Source organism: Salarias fasciatus, chromosome 12 (assembly GCF_902148845.1).
Source record: "Salarias fasciatus chromosome 12, fSalaFa1.1, whole genome shotgun sequence".
In the NCBI taxonomy this organism is placed as follows: domain Eukaryota; kingdom Metazoa; phylum Chordata; class Actinopteri; order Blenniiformes; family Blenniidae; genus Salarias; species Salarias fasciatus.
In genome coordinates, this window is record NC_043756.1 from 23,091,092 (window position 1) to 23,115,217 (window position 24,126).

The 24,126-nt window shown below is 44.7% G+C and overlaps 3 protein-coding genes across 3 annotated transcripts in view; 2 read left to right on the forward strand and 1 right to left on the reverse strand.

The window, feature by feature from the left end:
- The first annotated feature begins 41 nt into the window (after positions 1 to 41).
- Positions 42 to 1,903, forward strand: ppil3 (peptidylprolyl isomerase (cyclophilin)-like 3). Its single transcript, XM_030104968.1, has 6 exons — positions 42 to 125; positions 367 to 441; positions 972 to 1,065; positions 1,145 to 1,212; positions 1,288 to 1,406; positions 1,492 to 1,903. The coding sequence occupies exons 1-6, from the start codon at positions 123 to 125 to the stop codon at positions 1,616 to 1,618; spliced, it is 486 nt and encodes a 161-aa protein (XP_029960828.1). The 5' UTR covers positions 42 to 122; the 3' UTR covers positions 1,619 to 1,903.
- Positions 1,904 to 4,024: 2,121 nt separating this feature from the next.
- LOC115398285 (3-oxoacyl-[acyl-carrier-protein] reductase FabG) lies at positions 4,025 to 11,604 on the forward strand. The gene is made up of 8 exons (XM_030104969.1): positions 4,025 to 4,088; positions 4,229 to 4,399; positions 5,545 to 5,723; positions 10,295 to 10,388; positions 10,479 to 10,548; positions 11,120 to 11,156; positions 11,251 to 11,314; positions 11,398 to 11,604. Exons 1-8 carry the CDS (start codon positions 4,065 to 4,067, stop codon positions 11,554 to 11,556), a joined length of 798 nt encoding a protein of 265 aa, XP_029960829.1. The 5' UTR covers positions 4,025 to 4,064; the 3' UTR covers positions 11,557 to 11,604.
- A 590-nt stretch (positions 11,605 to 12,194) lies between these two features.
- The window catches only part of col27a1b (collagen, type XXVII, alpha 1b), a 72,021-nt gene continuing 60,089 nt past the window's right edge, over positions 12,195 to 24,126 (reverse strand). Inside the window, exons 48-61 of the mRNA XM_030104266.1 lie at positions 23,942 to 24,049; positions 22,770 to 22,877; positions 22,626 to 22,679; positions 20,145 to 20,207; positions 19,924 to 19,977; positions 19,786 to 19,821; positions 19,214 to 19,231; positions 18,698 to 18,733; positions 17,746 to 17,772; positions 17,596 to 17,661; positions 16,619 to 16,787; positions 16,433 to 16,542; positions 13,638 to 13,856; positions 12,195 to 12,894 (exon numbers count right to left, since the gene is read on the reverse strand). Of these exons, the coding sequence (XP_029960126.1) occupies positions 12,748 to 12,894; positions 13,638 to 13,856; positions 16,433 to 16,542; positions 16,619 to 16,787; positions 17,596 to 17,661; positions 17,746 to 17,772; positions 18,698 to 18,733; positions 19,214 to 19,231; positions 19,786 to 19,821; positions 19,924 to 19,977; positions 20,145 to 20,207; positions 22,626 to 22,679; positions 22,770 to 22,877; positions 23,942 to 24,049 (1,215 nt within the window). The 3' untranslated portion in view covers positions 12,195 to 12,747. The remainder of the gene's footprint in view (positions 12,895 to 13,637; positions 13,857 to 16,432; positions 16,543 to 16,618; positions 16,788 to 17,595; positions 17,662 to 17,745; positions 17,773 to 18,697; positions 18,734 to 19,213; positions 19,232 to 19,785; positions 19,822 to 19,923; positions 19,978 to 20,144; positions 20,208 to 22,625; positions 22,680 to 22,769; positions 22,878 to 23,941; positions 24,050 to 24,126) is intronic.

A 24,126-nucleotide genomic window follows, 5' to 3' on the forward strand; every position in this document is an offset into this window, starting at 1 on the left:
AAAATCTTAGTGTCTACAAAGCTGCTTTGCATGTTGTGTTTGCGGAACCTTTATACGCTTGGAAACATTGTTCGCACGGACCTATATCAGCGACGGACACATTCTGATCCGCAACGCTTGAAATGGTGAGTTTGAATTTATAAACTTCAGGGATTTTTTTTTACTTATTCTAATAATTTCTCCAAGAGAAATCTGGTGTTGCTCATGTTTACGTTTCAACGGTACTGATGCAGAAAGAGACCTGTCAGCCAAATGTGTCCGAAAGGCGGGGAAATTGAAGAGTTTCCCAAAAAAACACGATCAGCTAAACAATGAATGATTGAATGTTTCTACTTGCGCTTGTTTGTTCGTTTCTCCTCTTCTCAGGCTGTCACACTTCACACCGACCTGGGAGAGATTAAAATCGAGTTATTCTGTGAACGCACGCCCAGAACATGTGAGGTGAGATTCATCCGATGGGCAAATTGTCATTATATGGATTCTACATGGTCTGTCCTGTATGTTGATATACTAAATCTGAGTCGCTGTTTGTTCATTGCACGAATTACAATCATACCACAGTTATAACTTAGGTACATGGAAAAGTTATTGAAAATCAAATGTGCATTAACAGTACCATAGAAATGTAACTTTACTTTACTTCTAATTGTGTCTCTCATTTAGAATGGCTCAACTCTTGCACATTTTCTAACTATTAACAGTCTAGAATACAGTGGGCAGCCTTATTAGGGCACTCAGTGGAGCCGATGGGGGTCAAGGATCATGCTTAGGGTCCCACAGTCCGCTGTGGGATTAGAAATGTCAAACTTCTGTTTTGTCTAGCCTCTTGGCCACTTCTGCTCCTGCATCTGTCGAAATTTATTTTGTGACATGTGCACATGCATGGAGAGCAAACTCGGAATCGAACCATTACAGCTGCTTCTTTAAGAAGTGTCATTTCTATAGTGCTGATCCTCATGGTCTCCTTGTAGAACTTCCTGGCTCTGTGTGCCAGCGGCTTCTACAGCGGCTCCATCTTCCACAGAAACATCAAAGGCTTCATGGTGCAGACAGGAGACCCCACAGGTGAGAGCTCATTGCTACGTTTGAGTGGCTCACACTCATTTTCCTTTCATTGTCCCCCTTTTGTGCTTCGAACATGCAGGCACCGGGAAAGGAGGGACGAGTATCTGGGGTCGCAAGTTTGAAGACGAGTTCAGCGAGCATTTAAAGGTGAGCGTCTTCCAGTGCTGAAATTCAACCTTTACTGTTTGTGCGTAGGGATCAGCCGTCACTTTTGTGTTTCAGCATAATGTCCGAGGCGTGGTCTCCATGGCCAACAATGGGCCCAACACCAACGGCTCACAGTTTTTCTTCACGTACGCCAAACAGCCCCATCTGGACATGAAGTATACAGTCTTTGGAAAGTATGTAACTGTGTGTGAATATTATGTTGGTATCCACAGGCTATTTCGGTTCATTTGATAATCTGGCATTATATTTAACTGGCAGGATCATCGATGGCTTGGAAACACTGGACGAGCTGGAAAAATTGCCTGTCAATGAAAAGACTTTTCGGCCGCTGACTGAAACCCGGATAAAGGACGTGACCATCCACGCCAACCCTTTCGCTCAATAGCCGACCTCATCTTCAGAGAATGGTGCCTAGATGTGGACTCTCAAAGCAAAAACTAAAAGCCTGATGGGCTAGAAGTTGTATAAACATCCTCCAGACAGCAATCTGTATCTTAAGTGCTTCAAAACATCTTCTTTTAACATTTGTCTCATTTTAATTTGTATATTTGGTAATTTTCTCCTTATAGGTTTTTTTTTAAATGACAAAATTGACAGTACTGCATTAAATTGTTTTTCATACAGAAATGTGTAAATAAATTGTTTTGTACTGAATAATGCTTTTAGGTTTGAAAATTTCCACTTTAAGTACCAACAGCACTGTATTTAGAGTTAAAAGGGTTTTTGAACTTGTTAAGGGTGGGGAGGAGGGGCTGGCCTCCTGGTGTTATGACAATAATCTCTCCTTGAGCGTTTCTCAGACAGAGGAGATGATGATTGATCCCAGGAGGAGGGACAAGGCGCCGCACATCCTGTTATTTCAGCAACATGAGGTGAAAAGGTGAAAAAAAAAAAAAGTGGTGCAGGGACTATTTTCTGAGGATATGAAGATATTCGGCCCCAGATTCGTCATTGACTTCAAGTGTGTCATGTTTGACACAGAAGTTTTACCCACTGGAATAAAAAGGCTCGCCAGCATGTGATTTAAATAAACGACAAAAAAAAAAAAAAAAAAACGTGTAGCAGTGGGACAGCCTTTTAATCACCATGTGACAAAAACACCAGAAGAGGCCACATCATCATCACAGGTAGCATCTCAGGGAGAAACAATAGAAACAATCAAACTTGATTCACATAATACTTTTCATGCAAGTTGTTCAAATGCACTGCAGGAAGTTTGATACAGCAGAGACAAAACTAGTAGAGAAAGGTCAAGTGAGGGTCATCATTTAAAGTGAAAGAAAAAGTGTAGAAAATAATCTTTAAAACAACTAATCCAAAAGAAGAACTGAAATTACAACGTAAATTTGAACTTTGTTTTAAGTTGAAAGCAAAATGAAAAACATGGAAAGAGTCTGGTTAAAAAAAAAAAGCTTTCTTGAGTTGATATTTCATTTTCGGGCGACAAAAAGTATCAGTGGTTGCCTTTTCATTTTCATCAACTGAATTAACAGGGTTTGAGTAAAGTACTACAAGAAACTCCTGGAACTTTATTTGACACACAAAGAAAAAAAAACTCCTCATTCTACTTCATGACACAGAAAACTCTGAGAAAACAGTAAATTCTGTGATGAGTAGAGAAAATGTATATTCACACAAGCTATTCATGTGTAAATATAGTTTCCAGATTATCTAGTTTGCATGTTCTCTCTTTGTGTTCGTGGATTTATAAATGCATATAAGCATGTTTATCTTTCCTTTGGTAAGTGTCCTATGAAGAAAGAGCAACATCAACATTTAAGTGCATAGTGTTTTTATTTTCTCTGTCATTATTCAAACTGGCCTCAAGTATACATAGAAAACCGCAATGGCTTGTTTGTTTTTATAGTTTTCAAATGGTGCAAAACTACTTGTCTGTCAGTGACGTCATCAATAGGTGACAGCACGTTCTAAGCAGTGTTGCCAGATTGGGTCATTTTCCCCTAAATTAGGTTGAGTTTGAATATGTTCGACATATATTATTGTTACATATTTCAACTATTTGATGTATCCTGCTATTGATATCCTGAGTTTATATTCTTCTAAATGAGATAATCTGCTCAAATTGACATATTCATCATTAGTAGTATTTATTTGTTAATGTGACTAATGTCACTATCGATCTCTTAAAAAATTGTTTAAACACTTACAAAAAAAAGGATATGTGCAGAATTAATCAAAAATAAAAAGAAGGAAAACAATGAAAAATAACACTTTAAGAGAAAGGTGATATGACATATAATGTACATATTTATGCAACTTTTTTACATTTTTTGTTAAATGTCTGTTCAATCAGGTGGATCATTACCGGATCATATTTTTATTTAGGAAGTGCTTTCACATAACCATGATTTAAACAAAGTACTGTAGATGAGACGTGTGATTTAAAACAAAACAAACAAACAAACAAAAATCAAGGCTCTTTTAAAGAGAAGCGAAAATGGAGAAAACCTAATTTAAAGATTGTGTATCCAACCAGTATACATAAGTTAAGGTTTTATCTTGGAGGCTGTTTTGAAAATTGAAGACGATGTGACATTTTTGAAAGATTACAATTCTTAGATTGATTTTGAAAAGTTCTGTTTCAGTATGAAGGTTTTAATTTCAATCATGAAGCCATAATCAGTGAAACAGCCTTGAAAAACACGTTTATACTTGTTTATTCTTCTCAGGTGTGAAATGCTGTGCTCTGATTCTTGTGCGTTTCTGTTTCTGGAGAAGTTGCGCCTGACGTTCCCTTTCATTGGTTTTGTGCTGGAATCTGACATTCAGATCTGGCAACCCCGCACAGCGTGTCCGGGCTGAGAGAGACCATGACCACAGAGGAAGCGTTTAAAGTAAGTTCTAATGCTTTCCTCCCAATTTCCGTCCCTTTCTGACTGTTTCATGTCACGGAGGAGCTCGGACCCGCTCGTCCCGTGCACGTCGCGGCGCAGATCAGCTGATCCCGGTCCCGTCCTGCTCCTGCCTCCCCCAGGTGTCCTCCCTCCGGGGGAAGGTGTCGCTGATCACCGGGGCCAGCTCGGGGATCGGAGCCGGGACCAGCCTGCTGTTCGCCAAACTGGGAGCCGTGCTGGTCCTGAACGGGAGGGACGTGGAGAACCTGCAGAAAGTGGCCAAACAGTGCACGGAGTGTGGAGCTGCAGAGGTACACAGCAAACCCACAGTCCACGATCTGCACACTGCCTCAAGATTGTAATCTGATTACTGCTGCGCACTTTGAACTCTTTTCTCATTTTATGGAAGTTGCATGACATATCAAATGTTTTGCGTTTTGTACAAATGCAAAAAATTAAGTCCAAAATTGACCAGACTCACAGGTCAAAGGTCACCAGTCCATCATAGGACAAACAACTACACAAGTACACAGTGTCATCCAGTAAAATCTGTCACGTCACGATACACACCTCACATATTGTCAAATTGCTACACATCCTTCTCAACTTCATCGTCATGCAAAAAATATGTTATAGAGTGATCTCATATTCCAGGAGTCAGTTTAAACTTTTCCTAAGTTCATCTATAAACTTGCATATTTACATGTAAATTCATGAATAATAAGCAAAACCTTTCAGACACATTTCACAGTTCTTTTCTCTAATCATCAGGCATTCAGTCCGGCCCAACAAGGGACACAAAAGACTTTCATTCACCGCTTTGTTGTAGCTCCAAGCATCAACTTTCTTTCAAATTTCTTGGGCACAAACGCTGGAACTTTATGGACAAATCATTTAAATGACTTTCCTCTTAGGCCCTTTTTAAAGGCTAATTTAATTAATCACCTCCCGTCCAAACAGTGAATGATCGCAATATAACCTTTGCAGTCAAACAAGCTCATTGTGAAAAAGTCTGCATGAAATTAAATGTTTAATTACTTGAGGCTTTTAAGGAAACAGGTGCATTTTAAGCATTATTAAATCATGAAATTTGTGCGTAATACAGTGAAATGCCCTTATTTTTCCTGCTGAAAACTCAGAAGTCATATCGACCACAGTGTTTGTCTTCTAGCTAATGTTTGCAAGGCTCTGCTGCTCCTCAGTGCACAGGACCTCTGCTCTTAAAGCTCCAATTGCTGATCTTTTTCAGTGTGCTGTTACATCTTTACATTGATTCTCTGATTCTCCTTTGTAATTATCAGACCTTCCAGTGGGAGTCCCAAAAATCCAGCTGTTGCTGCAGACTATAACCAAGCATCCAACCATTAAACATCAACTATGTTTCTAGAAAACCTAAATCTACAGTTATGGAAATAACAGCAAAAGCCAGAATCATGACAGGAAGAGTTTGTTGCAGCCGCTGCTGGTGCCCGGGGACCTGACGGACGAAGAGACGGTGAAGAAGACGGTGGAACAAACCATCGCTCGCTTCGGCCGCCTGGACGTCCTGGTGAACAGCGCCGGCATCCTGGCGATGGGCGGCATCGAGAACACGGACCTCGCTCAGTATGACAAGGTCATGAACATCAATGTCAGGTAGGATCACCGAGTGTGGTCAACGTGTTGAACATCAGGTTAAGCAGAATGTGGTGCATGTTGGATGAAGTATTAAAAAAAAAAAAAAAAAAAATCCATTTAGAGAATTGTTGAGTTTACATGTTGTTTGATGGTTATTCTACTTCGTAAGTGCTTAACCCGCCTACGGGCTTTGCTAGTGGCACACCTCCATCTCTGTCCAATCCACTGAGACTATACAAAGCTTGACGCACCAATCCCCCATGCACGATGGTGCAGCGCCACGCCCCTCACCGAGGGTACATAACCTCGGACGGCGCTAAACCCTTGTTCTTTCTCAGCTCTCCATAAGACTTAGAAGCCCTCTTCTCCTCTCCGGATCAAGATTCGACAAGAATGGATTCGCCGGCCCCGGACCAGTCGCCATCGGGCATCGGGCCATTCTCCTGCTGCTCCTGTGGCGTTCCGCTCATCGTGCAGGATTGTCACGAATTCTGCTTCCTCTGCCTTGGCTGGCAGCATCACCGCCAGCGGACCTCCTGCCCGGCCTGCCTCGGGCTGCCGCTCGAAGAGAGCCAGCGGCGAGCGGCCTTCATGGGCGCAAACCTCTCCGGTTCCTGCTCGTGAGGACGATGCCGAGGAGACCGCCGCCACCTACGACTAGGCCGAGATCCGCGGCAGCGGCAGCAGCAGCGTGTCGGTGTCATGGAGTTCGACTCCGCCTCCGCCTCTGCCATCTCCCGCCTTCCCCGCGAGCCTGTGGAGCACCTCGTAGGGCTCTTCACTTCAGCCGCCGAGCGCCCATGCTGTCGTTGGAGAGAGACAGGCGCATGGCGGGCTTCCTGGATCGTGGCTACGCTAGCGGCAACCTTACGTTCGCCCTAGCGCATGACTTTCCTCCTGGGCTCTGTGGACAAGATCTGCCACGAGAAGTCCCAACTTTCTCCCGAAGACATCGTGGAGATCCAGAATACGGTCGAAGTCCTGATACACATGTGCAGAGCCATCGCCGTCAGTGGAGGCCGCGTCATGGCCAACGCACAGCTCGCCATGAGGCACCTGTGGCTTGGTCTGTCTTCCTTGTCTGAGCGGGACCAGCGGGGCATCCTGGGACTCCCCCTGTCCACCTCTTCTCTCTTTTGCCCGACATACAGGTCATCATCGAGCGTCTGGAGGCAGCAGCACGAGGCTCGCAGCAGCTCGACCCGCACCTCCAGCCCCAGCGTGAGCCGCCACCGTAGCGCCGACGGTGTTGAGCCGAGTTATGCATGCCTACCGAGATCTGCATCCCCTGCTTAACAGCAGTTAAGGGCGGGATGCATTATTCGACAGGACACATTTTGTCTGTGCCGAGAATGCATCCCCTGGTTTTGTGGGGCCAAATAAGTTCCATGTTTATATAATTCACATGGTTTGGTAAATGTGAGACTTATTGCCCCCCCCCCCCCCAAAAAAAAAAAAAAAAAAGAAGAAGAAGAAAAAACAGGACACGCAAATCTCAGCAGAGACAAAGTGTGTCCTGCCGAATAATGTTATGGACATTTTTAGATCAGATGATACAAAACACGTTACAGATGCGGGTCTTTTAATCAAACCACGTGAATTATATAAACGTGGAATAAACTATCCTGTCTTTACTGTAAATAAATGAGCTTCGGACATATTTTTCGGCATTACATTTTGAATTTGCAATCTGAACTTCAATCAAATGCTTCAACAGACTGTAATGCGAATAAATCCAAGTTTTCATATAGCATCTTTTCATTAACAAAAAGTACTTTGCCGTAGAAAACAGTTTGGCGTCTCATTGTTTCTGTTTTAGCGGAGCGGATGTGCTCCCGCGACCAGGGGATGCAGATCTCGGCAGGCATGCATAATTCGGCACAACACCGGCACCCCGCAAACGCTCCAGGCTGCAGTCTCCGACGGCTTCGGCTCGAGCGTGACGAAGCGTCAGAGCAGCGGCGCAGTCCTGGTCCGGGTCCCCGCCGTGGGGCATCCCGGCCCCGGCCGCACCCATAGCGCTCCCAGTAGCGTTTGTCCGCCGGCCTCTGCTCGTGTTAGCATGACGAGGCGTCAGAGCGGCGGTGCTGTAGCGCCCCGGGCTGCCGCCGTGCAGCGCCCCAGCCCCGGCGCCACTCATGCCGCTCCCAGCGGAGTTTCTCCGCCGAGCGGCGGGCTCACGCCGGCCGGGGTTTTCGCCGTATGTTGCTCCCGGCAGCGCTCCCTCGGCTTCCCCGTGTGTTGACTCGGCGGAGCATCGGAGCAGCGGGAGCCCGGCTCCGGCTTCAGCACCAAGGACAGCGACCCGGAAAACTCCGGGATCGCGCTGCTTCTGCTCGGGTTGTCCTCAGCAGAGCGCCGTTCCGCGGCCCCCCGGCGGCCGTCCGTGCTCATGCCCCCTCCACAGCCCTTTCGCCGGGGCCCCCGTTTCCTGAGGCCGGGAGGACGGGTGGGCCGTCCCCGCTGGCCGTGGTACAGCCACTCACGCTCCGGTTTCACACGTGGCGTGCTATGTTGGGACCGCTTTCTCCCTGGCTGTCCAGGATGCTGAGAAACGGTTATGCCCTGCAGTTTGCCTGTCGTCCGCCTCTCTTCACGGGATCATTCGTATGCGGCTCACATAACCCGCGGGGGCGGCCGCTCTCGAGGCGGAAGTAGCCTCACTCCTCCGCGGGGGCGTGGTCACGGAGCTGAGCGCGACAGAGGCGCACTCGGGTTTTTATTCCCCCTACTTCTTGGTCCCCAAGAAAAGTGGGGGTGTGAGACCCATTCTGGACCTGAGGGTCCTCAACAATCACATAACCACCAGGAGGTTCCGCATACTGACGGTCAAACACCTCCAGGAGAGCATTCGACTCGGGGACTGGATGACTTCGATCGACCTGACGGACGCCTACTTCCACATGCCCATTCTCAGAAGGCACAGAGCCTTCCTCCGCTTCGCCGTGGGGACCAGGTATTTTCAATACAACCGGCTCCCCTTCGGCTACTCTCTCGTTCCTCGCACCTTTACCAAGTGTGTCGAAGCAGCGTTGGAGCCCCTCCGTCGTCGTGGTCTGAGGATCCTCACTTACATCGACGACTGACTCATACTGGCGTCCTCTCATCAGGAGGCTGTGCTGCACACGACCCAGGTCCTGCACCACATCGAGTTCCTGGGGTTCATGGTGAACCGACACAAGAGCGCGCTCACCCCGGCTCGGAGCATGGCTTATCTGGGGTTGGAGCTGGATACGCTCTCCATGACGGCCCGCCTCTCCGAGGAGAGACAGACCTCCCTTCTCTCGACCCTGAGGTCTGCGTTGACTGCACCCCTGGTCGGGGTTCGACTGATCAGGACCGTCCTGGGTTTGATGGCCATGGCCCACCCAATGGTCCAGCTAGGCCTTCTACACATGCGCAGGCTGCAACGGTGGTTTGCACACCTCCGCTGCATGGGGAAGCGGGACAGATGCGGGATTCCCGGTTCCCGATCCCGCCCCAAGCGCGCCAGGATCTCCTTTATTGGATGGATCCTGCTCTCCTAATGCAAGGAGTTCCCCTGGGCTGCATGTCGCATCGCGTTGAAGTGTTCACGGATGCGTCTCTCGCAGGATGGGGAGGCACCCAAGACCAGGGTTTCTTAACCCTGGTCCTCGAGGCCCAGTGTCCTGCATGTTTTACCTCTCTCCCAGTTGGAACACACCTGATTGTAATGAGAGCTAATTACTGGGCTTTGTTACAAGCAGCCCAGTAATTAGCTCTCATTGCAATCAGGTGTGCTTGCCATTTCTGGGTTTCGCTGCCACTCCCAGTGTGTGGGTTGCGGACAGGGGTCCCCACCCCTGCCTGCCGCTGTGGTTTTCTCCCGGCCGGCGTGTATGTGTGTCGCTGTGGCGATGCTTCTGTACGTTGTGGGCGGCGCTTCGTCGCTTGGATGCCCACCTCGTCCTTCGGGAGTTTTTACGGCCGTTCTGGACGTACGGTTCGTTTACTTCCGTCTTACGAACCAATCCCGTCAGCTGGCCAGCTGGGAGTACATTCATCGACCTACGGCCTTCGCCATGGTGAGTACCACTAGCGAAGCCTGTAGGCGGGCTAAGTACTTATGAAGTAGAATTAGTAGTTACTGGATGTAACTCCAGTTCTACGAGTAAGTGCGTGCCCGCCTACCTGCTGGCCCAGCTGTCTGCTTCCCTTGTTTTGCTGACGTCAGAAGAAGGGTTTGCTGTCGTGCTGTCTGAGGTTATGTACCCTCGGTGAGGGGCGCGGCGCTGCGCTATCGCGCGCAGGGGATTGGTGCGTCGAGCTTTGTATAGTCTCAGTGGATTGGACAGAGATGGAGGTGTGCCACTAGCGAAGCCCGTAGGCGGGCTTACTCGTAGAAATGGAGTTACATCCAGTAACTACTAATTACGTCTGGTTTGACAGACATTATTAGACTCTTAACATCAACATTGACATGTTTGGGGCTCATTGAACTGAGATGAAGAGAAACATTGAATCTGTTGCAGCTGTTGTTTTCCAAAAAACTAAAAAAAAAAAGTGTTTATGTGTGATAGAGTCGGTCTTCACTGGAGGTAACGTTGTCCCTTGGCCTTGCGTTTCAGATCAGTGTACCACCTGACTCAGGTCTGTGTGCCGCACCTGATCAAGACCAAAGGCTCCATCGTCAACGTCTCCAGCGTCAATGGGCAGAGATCAGTGGGTATCGGGAGACGCTTCAAACAGCAGCGTCCAGTCACATGTGCTCACTAGATTTCATGTGACCTCAGTTTGTTTCTCTCTGTTTAGTTTCCCGGTGTGTTGGCCTACTGCATGTCCAAGTCTGCCATCGACCAGTTCACACGTTGTACAGCACTTGGTAAGTGATTTTGCTCAATATGGTGGCCCAGAAGTCTCACTGTGCTGCAAAATCAATTACACATATGCAAAAGCAATATGCAAAGATGCAAATCAGAAACACGAAGGCAGAAGCTGCAATGAGAAAATAAGAGAGGGACAGGGAAGCAAAAACTGCAATATAAAAGGAAAAGTTGCAGCGAGGAAGCACAATCTTCAAACTGAAAGCAAAAACTAGCACAGATCAAAAAGCTCCAACATGAACATGAATGCTGCAAAAGCCAAAATACAACTCAAATGAATTCAAAAGCCACAACAAGAGCAAAAACCCTCGGCATAATTGATAAAAGCAACAACACCAGTATGAAAATCTCAACTTTAAGTGAGTCGTCTATGGCTTGTTTTTATCTGGGAAATGTTTTTTCTTGACTGAAGATAATTTGTTGTCACATTTCTGCTGCCACTTTAGTATTCATGTTGTAGTTTTTGCATTGTGGGTAATCTTTCAGGAACACTTGACTTTATTCCTTTATTTATAAAACGTCTCTACAACACTCAGCCAGATAATGACACAAAGTATTCTTGTATTTCAGAGTTGGCATCAAAACAAGTCAGAGTGAACTCAGTGTGGTAATGAACATTTCCAGAACTTTCAGTGAATCAGTTGTTTCTGCTGGAATCTTCTTCTACATGTTGTTTTCCTCTTTTGGTTTCTCGTCCTCAGTCCCGGCGTCATCATCACCGATGTCCACAAGCGAGCCGGTCTGGATGAGGAGCAGTACGCTCAGGTAGGAGCCGTTTCGACGAGCAGAAAGAAAACACAAAACTTCACATCCCGCCGCTCCATCCTAGCTCTTGTTTTTTTTACCAGTTTCTTGCAAAGTGTAAGCAGACGCACGCCCTCGGCCGGCCAGGCGAGGTGGAGGAGGTGGCCCACGCCATCGCCTTCCTGGCGTCGGACGCCGCCAGCTTCATCACCGGGGTGAACCTCCCCATCGACGGGGGCCGTCACGCAATGTGTCCCAGATGAGAGCACATCTGTTCACATCTGTCTGCCAATAAACCACTTCCAAACTCAGAACTGGTCCTGTGATCTTGAGCGACACACTGCAAAATGAAAGGTCATGAGGTCAATTCAATGTGCGTGTGCTGGGTGTCGGTGGAAGTCCCAGAGGGGCGTGTAGAAGCAAAACCTGGAAGCCGTTCATCAAGAAAGACTTTTATTGTACGATCTGTTTTCTGTGTGCGTGTTGTCTGATCAGAAGTATTTTACTTTAATGGTCTGACCTTCACTGTTGCACGAAATGTGCTGAAAATGTGATTGATTCCTGGTTTTGAGCTGAAAAAGCTAAGAGGGTTTTAAATAAAACTTAAATAGAATCCATGGATAATACAGATTGCATAATTATACATTTACATTTTGAAAAAAAAAGGCATACTCTTAGTGTCGTACAAAGAATAATGAAAAAAACTTTGAAAATATAAGTTAAGAAAATTGTCCTGTGTGTGTGTTACAGTCTTCCCTTTGGGCAGCTTTGCTGGGAGCTGACGTGAGTGTGTCTCCTACACCGTAGGGTAACAAACAGCCTGCCTGCTGTGAGATGAGAGCGAGGCACAGGACGAGGTAGCATCTTGACACGCCATTTTAAAAGTTTCTTTCCTTTTCCCCCCCCCCCACACTTCACACCGTAGAAATGTTTTGCTCCTCTGGAAAAGTCGCACACAGCAGTTTTGTTAGTGTGAGGATGTTGGTAGAAAAGCTGGGAGAGGCTCAGAATATCTCACCTGGAGTGTTTTGTCTGTGTCACACGGAGTTCCTGAACCACCGGAGAAATCTGGCTGCGAAATGGTAACTATTGCACTTCACGACAGTACATATACATGTATAAATAATACTTCAGATATTAGAAGAGGCATTGCTGAAGTTGCAGATGTGCAGATATTTCCATTTTTTGGGGAAAAAATTATGATACAACCCGGTCCGAGACATAGAAACCTTCCAAAAAGGAGCGTCCAGGTCTCATATTCCTCAAACGAGTCTCTGAAAAAGGAGCTTATTCTTGTTTACTGTAGGCTGAGTAATGCCAGAAGTCTCATCTCTGCAGTCCAAGCATATTTCGTGGAGAAAAATAAAAAATAAAACCCATTGGGGGCTGTTAAAGAAGCACCAGAAGGGAATTGAGTCTCCCACACCGTCTCCCTCCGTCCTTCATGGTCGTCCTCAGAGGAAGCACACCGGTCCAACCTCCAGGTGGAACCGGGCGCCAGGCTCAGAGCTGGGCAGGTTGTACACATCCACTATGGGCAGTAGGTTCGGGTCCTGACTCTGGAAGATGAAGTGAGTCTGATGCCAGCGGCCATCTTTGATCTGAAAGCCATCATTGCACCAGGTCAATAGAGGAACCTGCTCTGGTCTTTTAAGAAAATGTGTGCAGTCGTGAGCTGCAGTGTAACAACCGATAACGTAAATATGACCAGTAACACCATGCCTGACAATAATGTGATTTGCCAACAGTGTGATCAGACATTTGATCTACTGTGATAATACTTTTCCAATTTATTAAGTTATTACGGAAACGAGTGGCATTGAAAAACTCCTGTCAAAATGGAATAATTGCAGCCAATATTATAACACGTAAATATGATGACATTTCTGAGAAATAAAAGCATTTTTTGTTGGTTTTGTGAAATTTTCTTATCAAAAATAGGCATAGTTGATGGTATTAGTGTGCTGTTCATCCACTGATACTGCACTCTCTCTCTCTCTCAATGATGGTTGCATGAAAATGATATCTGATGTTTTGTTTTGCATTTTAAAGGTCAAAATATTAATGTTATAGCTAACAGCACTTTCACGAAAAAAAACCTTCGCTTTATTTAAAATGGGTAAAACAAGGACACTCAGCTTTTTGCAGACCTGATCCAATTAAAATGAAATGTGAGTTGTTGATCCTCAGATATGTTTTGATATTTTTGCCGCTGCATGTTGAAATCTATATATTATCATCTGAAATTGAACATTCATTGGAACTGAAAGTGCATTCATCAGACATTCCACCTGAAGCTGCTCCGATTGCACGTGAACGTGACTTTCCACGTTGCGACACGTACCCAGCAGTCGTCCCGGGGCACCAGCGGCTCCAGCAGGTCCCCCGCCCGAATCTTCTCCCCGCTCCAGGCTCTGAAGCTCACGGCGGCGGACGAAGGCTGCAGCGTCGGCCCGGCCGCCCACACGGCCGCGTTGAGGCAGTGGACGGTGATGTGCTGCACGGCCTCCGTGCTCAGGAGGTGGATGAAGTTCATCTGGATGCGACCCACTCCGATCTCCAACTGCGGAGCCAGGGGGTTCATTTTGTTTACACGAGTATAAAAGATCAGAATCCGGACGACCGTGGCATCAGACATGAGCGTGTGTGTGTGTTTTTTTTCCTCGCTGTTAAAATTTAAACAGTGTGAAGCAGAAGTGCATCTAAAATGTCAGCTCTTCATTAATTATGACCGTCACCTGTGTGCACCCTCTGGAGGGAAGGTTGCCATGGTTACCGCATCCTCACCCTCTTCTTCTGAGACAAAGCAGTGTCTGGGTTGACTTAGTTAACCCTCTGAGTGTGATCCAGAATGTAATAATGCACACATCAGACAGATTTTATGTTCCTGGTGTCAAAGATGCGGCCACAGCAGAGAGTTGGAAGAATAAAATGAGAAGATGTATTTTTTTTCCTCCTGGTCTCGCTGTGCAGAGTCATCTGAGCGGAGTTTGATGATACTTCTCTTATTCTGAGTCTCGGAGCAGAAGTTTGCAGTCCGCCGCTCTGAGGCAGCATGCAGCTTCTCGGCCTCTCTGTAGTGACTTCCCGGAGCTTCCCACAAATTTATATGCAAATAAACTCTTTTATTTCATTTGCAATTTTGTTGCACAGCAGGTAATCTACCAAAATCACTTCGATCCTGTAGTTCAAGGTGAAAAACGACACCTAAATAGAAAGAATCATTCAATATTTATAAACTAAAGGTTGCATCAGTTTCACCTGTCTGGTGTCTTTTGCAGGTTTTTGAGATGATAACTTCTACAAGATAATCTTGGATACAGGACACAGGGGTGTGAAACGTAAGGCCCATGGGACCTTATGAAATCAGTCCACAATAGGTTCCTATCTGACCTAACGAAGAACTAAACAGGACTTTTGGACATTCGAGTTCTATTTTAAACCAGAAGTTATCATTAAAATTGGCTTCATGTTGAGACTGTAATCATTTTCGGAATTGGTTTTTGGAAAATGGACATTTTCATCACATAACTTAAGCCATAAACGTAATACAAATGTTCTCATTGGTTAAATGTGGTAATGTAACTTGATGAAAGCCAGTTTTGGAATTCTCAGTCAGACATTATGTAGCTGTTTACGAGCTGTGATTATCATTGTGAAAGTTGCATAATGTTTTGTTGCTCCAAAACTATTTTCATCACATAAAAGAAAGAAATAGAAAAAGAAGACTGTTGTGGTTGTGAAGCCTGCAGACCCCTGACCATCATGTGAGAGAGGATCTTTATTTTTTTTTCTGGTGAAAGAGTGTGAAGCAATAAGCAGAGAATCCCAAAGAAATATTTTTCATGTGGTTTTTCAGCTTCTGCTACTTCTTTTGACAAAGATCATTTTGTTCTTGTTTTTTTAACAAAGTAATAAATCTTCCAGTATCCCAGGTGCACCCTCCTTAACTCCTGAATTATTTATAATCTGATTTTATGAACATAATGTTTTTTTGTAGTAGTTCCTCAACCTGAGCCATAAACAAAACACACCAAATACTCAGTGATAATCATATTCTCATCCTTTAAATATCATGTTTTAATAAAAAAAAATTTGATACAGGCCCAAACTATTACGTTTTTTTTATTCAACATACCACATAAAAATTGGTTGTCTTCTTGTAACGGTGATTCATTTGGATTATTATATATAGTTCTACATCAAATTGAAATTAGAATTGACTGATTTACGTAGGTTGGTCAGAATGTCTGGGGAAAAAGATGCAAAAAAATAGACAGCTTTGGAAATCTTGATAACTCTTAAGTGTGAAAAGTAATATAACTCGGCATTAAGTGCAGTGTCCACACTGTAACCACCAGGATGCAGAGAGATTAATATTTCCGACAGTATAAATTAAACATGAGAGAAAAAACAGTTTGTTTTTCATGAATATGAATTCATGTGAATAAAGCCTAAAAGGTAAAGTTGATAAAATTTCACTACATTAGTGTCACACCAAACATAACCTTATTTCTTTACTATGAATCAGTTTTTAGCCCCAAACGGCCCTGATACCAACATTAATAATGATGAGTTGTCTTTGCACTGGGAGACCAAATGGGCCACATCTGGACCGCAGACTGTGCCTCGAGTGTTAGTGCCTGTTCCAATTACTCCACTTGCAGATGATGCACTAAGTGGGTCAGTCCATGTCTGTGTCATTGTGTGCGAACTGATGTTTTGTTGCCTGTTATTTCACCCCCAGAACCCAGGAAAGCCAGAGGAGGGGAGTGCGGGTGACATGCCAACCCCGCATGTCTCTCATGGAGCGTCGGCCAAATCTGAACTCCAACGAGTTCCACTGCTTGACTAATCCATCTTAATGATGCTGGACTTCGTTACAAAGAGCCATAAAATGAACAGCTGTGCTCTTTTCTTCATTGTGACAGTATCACACACTTAAAAGAAAAATGTTCTCATGTTGTTCTCGCATCAGCATGAGAACATTTCCCACCAGCGGCCATGTATTTAATACTGACCGACCATCTGCAGACTGTGAGAAGTGCTCTTGTCTTCATCCAAGTGGTTTTTCATTTATTTTTTTTGCTGGCCCTGTTGTGGAGCTGAGACAAAGGGATAAAGAGTAAAGATCCCTACCTTGGAAACTGTGACGGGTTTCAGGCAAGTCTGTCCTCCGGCCGTGAAGTTGCACGTCACCTCGATGGTGTCGGCAGTGCAGCCCAGGTTCGGGTCGACCCAGTAGGTTCCTGTGGGACAGGAGGGATCGGTTCAGCCACAGAGGATTCAGTCCGCAGCCGGACTGGATGGACTCTTCCTCCTTACCGTCGAACAGCCTCTGCTCGCAGTTGTAGAGGTCTCGGCAGATCCGGGCGGGGTTGTGGTGAGTACCCAGCGGGTTCTTCAGGCTCTGGATCAGAGTGCTCAGATGCTGCAGGGTCTTAAAGATCTCTGTGCCCTGGTCTAACATGGGAAGGTCCATGCTCTGGTAATTCTGCCATCAAGAGAAAAATAAAAATCAAAAGGATATGGATTTTTACAGCATCATAACATCATCCACTTCAATATCCAAGCTAACTGCTTTTCCAGACACAGATATGACCAAGTCACAGTGACATAGACCATCATGAGATCAGTTGATTTTACCGTACAGATGGTTAGTTTTATTCCACTGATGATATGTTGTAAGAGTATCCTGCAAATGCAGTGTACATCCTGCACATATCCTCATTCATCAATAATGTGTTTAAGAACACACTCCACATAGAAAGGCCTTGAACCCTGGATCTATCACTGTGAGGTTAGAGGGCTAACCACTGCACAACCGTGCATCACTACTGGCAGGGTGTATTCTCATTGCTTTAGTCATAGGGACATACATTAAAACCCAAACTAGAGATTAGAGGTAATTGCTTGCAATGTGATAACATAATAATGTTTTTTTTTATCAGACAATAAAGCAGTCACACCTTTTTTTCTGAAAACTGACTTTAGGAATAAAATTGAGTTTTTTAAAATCTCCTTCATGTTTTAACTCAATCTGCTGTCTAAAAAGGAACTAACTGTGCTCTGATGATAAAGCTAAAGGTTCAAACTGTCAACTATTGGCTTTGAGCAAGTTTGATTGATATTTTAGTTGTGAACAATGAAGCTGATGCCAGATCGCAACTTCTCAATACCAAAGGACTGGTAGCTATGAAAAGGCCAAAAGAAGATAAAATATGTGGTCAGCTATCACAAATGAGTCATTAGACAAATATGGATTTCTTTAATGAAAGAAGTAGAAAGCTGTAGAAACTGACCTCCTGCCTCAGAACAGCATGAGAGTCAATGATGACCTGAAAGGCTGCATCAAGAACCCCATTCCTCTGTCAGAACAGCAACAGCACAGCAGTGAAGAAACCACATCTTTTATCATATCCACAGTGATAATTTGAGGGAAAGATACTTACAAGTGAGAGAAAAGAAGTGGGTCGGCCCTAGAAACCAAGAAACATCTGTATTATTACAGAGTTAAAGCCTGAATATCTGTGGCTTTACAGTGTGTTAGTGTTCACCAGGCATTTCTGGAAATCCTAATCAACACTGCTGTTAGTGATGCTGCTCAATTCTCTTACAATATGCAGACGCAATAATGATTGCAGAGGAAATGAGGCATGAATGCACAGGAAATAAAGCATATCAAATGCAGGAAAGAAGAGCCGCCAGCAAAACGCTGCTTGCACTGGATCACTGATCGCCGATAAAAGCAGGTCAGACTCCTTCGTTTATCCTGGAAAGAACGCCATGTGCTGACAGTGTACCGAGGAAGCACGGCTTCAAATCACCATCCATCACATTTAATTTCAATTTTTTTTTTTTTTGTAATTAGAAATTGTGTGTAGATATAAATCTACTCTCATTAACTCCATCAAGGGAAGAATTGACGTAAACACCGAAAGAAGTGAAATTCATTGCAAGGAATACATTCATGAACAATTATGCACATTTTTCATCTATGAAGAGGCTTTAAAGTGAAAACATACATTTGCAGCGTTACTTCAGCGACAAATCAGTCAGCATTTATATGTCGTTTCAAGTCAAAACTCCTCTTTTTTGTATTTTTGTTTGCTTTCCCTTCTTTCCACGGAGATGGAGCCTTTTCAGGAAGTTCCACCATGGGTGCCATTTTCAAAAGTTGCATTTTCAGTGGCTAAGAGCATCACTGTCATGTAAATGGACACCAAAAAAAGCAACCAAAGTTTTCTGCTTTCACTTTGAAGATTTGATATGGAAAGAGTCAGGAAAGTTTCCATAAATTACCATCAGTGGCTAGAAAGTAATTCATGGATCTTTTTTGTTTTTCAGAAACTGTTTTAGGCCTTTTAAAGTCTCAACATCTGAAACAACAAAGGAAGAACTCACTGGTGGTCCAGGAGGTCCGCGAGGACCGGGAGACCCCTGAAAAACACATCTGAACATTAGCTTCACATTCGTAACTCTGGCTTGTTGTTTTTAGTTTGACACACACAGATCAGCCATAACATTATGATCATCAAGAGACGTGAACAACACTGATTCTCCCTTCGCCTCGGCACCTGTCAGGTGGATATTAGGCCTCAAGTGAACATTTTGTCTTCAGGCTATCAGGATTGGAGCAGAGCTATTCCCAGTCCTGTGCCTCCTGTGGGGTATTCCTGCTCTTCAGTGGTCCATATCTATCAAAACTAGCCAAAGTAAAAGTGGTGGAATTGGTTATGACGGCCCATTGAGGCCCGTCTTCCACCCTCAGATACCACAGCGTACCTACAGAGGTCTGGTGGAGGTGCTGCGCTTACACACACAAACACACGGTCATAATGATATGGCTGATCCTTCAGCCATTCTTTTGAAACTGTTCAAATGACAATGGCGGCGCTGCAGTGCCGGATAATTACTTACCCGTGGTCCCTGCGAGCCCTGTTGGGGATCACACAAAATGGAATCAATATTCCTCGTAGACAATCCAACAATTACAGAATGAGTATGCAGCAGAGCAGATATATTACTTCTTCACGCGCAGCATAATGCCATTTCTTGCGCTGCCAATTCAAAAGACAGTCTTTATCTACTTTATTGTGAACGGCTATTGAATTGGCCTCTTGCTTCCTTTGCAAGCCTACACTCTGAAATCTTATTTCCCCACAGCAAATCCTATTTTCACACGGCAAACCCATACATGAATGTTGACGTTCTTAAGCGCGGGGCTGTGAATTATGCCTGTGTATGAGCGCTCAACAAACCTCTTAAAAAGCTGGAGATGAGCAAGCAGCCAACATTTATCACCCTGACAGGATTTCCACAGCAGCTAAGTGTCACTGTGAGTGTAACAACAAACAGTGGAACACAATAGGAAATGAAAAGTGCTGTGGGCAAGAAGGAGGCTGAGTGCTGCGCTGTCTCCATACTAAGTATCCTATTCTGTGCTCACAGTACAGACAGCAAAGGATTCATCAAAAGGCGGCGCCACGCACCGTCTCCCCCCGACTTCCTTTGTCACCCTGGGGTCCCTGATGGAGAGAAAGAAGACAGAGGATCACTCCATCACTGCCAGGGAAGCAGAGGGAAGTCACATAAAGCCTGGCAGAGGGGATGAGGTATGAGGTACATACAGGATGACCGCTGGGGCCGATGATGCCGGCGGGGCCCAGAGCTCCCTCCATACCCTGGAAAGCAGATATGTTTTAGCGTCTGAGGACGCGCGTGATGGAGCGTCTCATGAAGCCGGTTCTTATTTTTCACAGCAAATGTGCGATTGGTGAGCGTTCAGAGCCAGTGGCATCGGCTGAAATACTGCACACAGGTACCAGGAAGCCATTCATCTCCATCTCACCGTCAGACCACGAGGTCCTCTTGGTCCCTGGATCCCTGCAGGGCCGGTGTCTCCAGGGGGGCCCTGGGAACACAAAGAGTGGATGAGAAGGTAAATGACCTTTATTGACTTTCAACACACTGTTAGGAACTCTGTTGTGTTGCAGACTGGTTCTTTGTCTTTGTTCAGGTTTTGGTCACACAGCAGTGTCAAACTCATGCTTGAGTGGGCCGAACTAGTAAAATAGTGCAATCAGTTTGTTTCGGCAAAATGTTTGACAATTATTTTAGAAGATAACTAAAAATCTCAGCATAAAGACATATATTCACGTTGAGGCTTTTCATCTTGTCCATTTCTGCTTTTACTTTGGATTTCTGGTGTTTTCATTGTGTTTCTTCCGCATCTCTCCTCTGTGATTAACCCTTGAGTGTTTCCACCTGCGTTTCATCAGCCCTTCCTTCCTCAGAGTGTGTGTGTGATATAAGTCTGTCCATGTGTCTCTGCTGGTCGGCTCTGCTTTGTTCCCGTGATTTTTGATCCCTGTTTTTGCTCCTCGTGTTGAATAAAAGATCACTTTTGGTTTGAACTTGGTCGGGTCCTCTGTCTGCGCTCCCAGACAAAAACAAAGTGCTTGAGAAATGCATTTTAAAACTTGGAGAAAAGTTTTCGTTTTGTCAGTAGAACCAGAGTAAAGCTAATTTCTGTCAAGCCTTCAGAAGCCAGTCTTTCCTAAATACGTACTGTACATACCAAACAAATACTTCTACACAGCGGGTTTTAGTCACTGTCTATTGACTGCAGCTGCATGTCACCTGGTTCAGGAGTGTTTCAGTGAAATGTCATTTTCAAAGAAAATCTCTTGTCATTAAAAATGTGTGAGATTGTGTCACAGCAGAAGCGTGAAGACATTTCGTCCTGACACCTCAGCCCACTCAGAATAATATGTAGTATGGAATGTATCTCCAGATATTGAAAAAAGTGCATCAGAATCAAGAATGCTGTGGAGAAGTGGTTTGCATGAATTCAGATTAAACTGCAGAAAAATTAAATGGAGAAACTGAACATGTCCCCCCGAAAACCACTAAAATGATCAGCAGGTGAATGTTTTTTTCTTCTCATTGACTGAGGCTTCATTTACACGTCAATGCTTTCAAGTGATAAAATTGTTTTCTGTTTTTGTGATGAAACCACACACATGCATGCAATCAGTAGTGCCCACAACATGAAAATTTCATAGTATTCAGCCTTTCTGCCATTCCTGTGAAAATGGACATCATTTTCAAAATGTCGCCATCTACACGCAAAAACACTGCGTTTTCCCATCATGTAAATGGCATCTAGTTGTTAATCAATGCTGCAAAATGCCACAATAAAAGGTGAATCTGCCACAGTGCGAATTTTCTGTTTCATGCTGCCTCTGATCTCGAGCTCCTTGACTTCCCTTCCTTGCCTGATTGCTGCTCCCTGCCTCGATGTGCTGGAGTGTGTGATTGTCTTCACCTGGTGGCTGCAGTATATATCAGGCTTCAGGTGTGTGTCTTGTGACTGGTTCATCTGTGTTTCTCCGTGATTCTCTGCTCCCTGGCGTCTTGCCTGTGTTTCAGTTTGTTGGAGTTTTTGGATTCCCTGTGTTCCCTGGTATTCCAGAAAAGGAGTGCTTTCTCTTGCAGCCTGTGCTGTCTGGCCTTTTTGAGTCCTTTTCCCACTTGGGGCAAAATCTCAGTTTTGAATGCAACAACAATGTTAACATGTGGGATCACTGGCTCACTGAACTTTTTAACAGCATATACAAATCGACCTTCACACAGTTGTGAAAATATCAAAACATGCTCAGACAGAGAGGTTTAAAAAAAAAAACCCCAGTAATTCTGAGAAAGTGAGAAGATTTTAGAAAGAACAAGTGTGAACTGTTCAAAGGTTAATCAGCTTATTACAAATACAACATTCCTCCAGGCTTCAAGATACTTTAACAGTTTGTTATGGAGTCTTTATTTGTGTAAGTTAATGGGACAACTTTACTATAATTATCCCAACCGACTGCTTCTGAGTAGCAACAGCTCCGCTCACTCAACGCTCATCTGCTTCACAGTCCTGCTTCAACTCTGGCCTGAGAAAAAGCGGCAGCGTCACTCCCGGGTTTTTAAATGAAAGAGTTTGACTCTCATAACGCATGCTCTGTTTCTTCAGCTGGTAATGATCTACAGCGCTGTAAGTAAAACAGACATTTGCTGCAGCAGATGTCATCCTGGGGCATGTTACAGTAATGCCAAACAGCCTTCATGTCTAATCCTCCCAATGACAATATCACGGTAATTCACATACATTATACATTTGGAAAAAAGATTGAAGTAGCTCCTGGCAAGTTCAAGTGTTTCAACTTTGCCAAAGTGCTTTTAATAAAAGGTGAGTTTAAGCTATGAATTTTTAATTTTTTTTTTCCGGAAAGCTCAGGAGTGATCATAGAGAGAATAAAACTTGGTCAACAGTTTACAATCAGCTTACTTTTGGTCCAAACAGGCCAAACACTCCTGGAAATCCTTGTCCACCAGCGTCCCCCTGAGAACACAGAGAAGTAAAAACACACTGGCAGGAAAACGAAAGTGAAGCAAAGAAATTAAGGACAAAATTAAAAAAAGGCACGCTCACTGGTTGACCATTAGCTCCTTGATCTCCTTGTCTTCCTGGGAATCCCATCCCACCAGCCGAGCCTCTTTTCCCTGCCGGGCCGGGCTGGCCTGGCAGACCTCGCTCGCCCTGGAAAACACACAAAAAAATATGGAAATCCTCCTCATACCTGCCCCTATACTTCTCCATAGAAATCAAAACAGTCGAGAGCACCAAGCTGCAGATTTTCACCCTTCACAAACACAATGTCACATTTTTTTTGTGGGTCGGATGAACGGAATGGACATGAACACATGTTTTACCTTCTACTGCAGCTGTTTCCACAGAGTCACCCTGACAGCATGGCTGTGAGGACGGGTTTGATAAATACAAGGTTCATCTTTCATTGCCGCATCGCTGATATCTCAGTTTAGGTCTCAGTATTGTCTTCTCATCTTAAAAAGTTTTATTAAAAAGAAAAATAATTTATTTTATAATTTTCTTGGCGGCTTGGAAAGTCAGATTTAAGCCTGTGTGTGTGTGTGTGTGTGTGTTTCTGTGTTAGTTTTTTGAAGGACTTGTCAGCGCTAATATTGAGAAAACTTTTCCACTTGAAAACATTTTGGCACAAATCCAAACTAATAACGGTCAATACTGCAATATTATTGTGATTATGCTGTGCCCATTAACAGCCTGTGGAAATCCTATAAATGTGCACCTGCAAATCACCAAAATAGGACTTGAAAACTTATCTGGCTTCGCATGAGTGGAGAGGTCAAACGTTACGTAATCCATACATAACGCCACACTGGGTTTTTCACAGCCATGCCGATTTGAATTTTACGTGATATTGGCAAGGTCATGCAGATAAACGCTGTGTCCACTCATTAATATGTCGCAACAGTAACTTCACGAAATGACTGCACTGCATTGGAGGTCTTGGGAGAGATGCCGCAACGACTAAATGCAGCGTTTGGCCTTCGGATTCAGAATGGGTTCCAAACATAAATGCAGCACTTCAGAGCCAGAGGAGCCGGTGCCAGCAAATTAAAACTTGTTGGCAGTTTGTGATGTTATTGGCAATCATTTTGCTTCTATTGTGATCTATAAAGATTCCTGTACTGCAACTTCATATTAAGTCAAATTTTGTTAGTTGAAGCAACCAAAAAGGATTAAAACAAAAAAAGGTGGAAATGTTTCTGTCTGACTCCCACCTTTGGTCCGAAGAAGCCTTGTCTACCTGGCAGCCCTGTCACGCCAGCTTTCCCCTCATGCCCAGGTTTTCCAGGTAAGCCCACCTCTCCGTCCTCTCCCTGCTCCCCCTGGACACAAGAGACGGATGAAAAGCAGGAAGACGAGCGGCCTGTCTTTCCCTTCCAGCTCCACTGACGGAGACTTT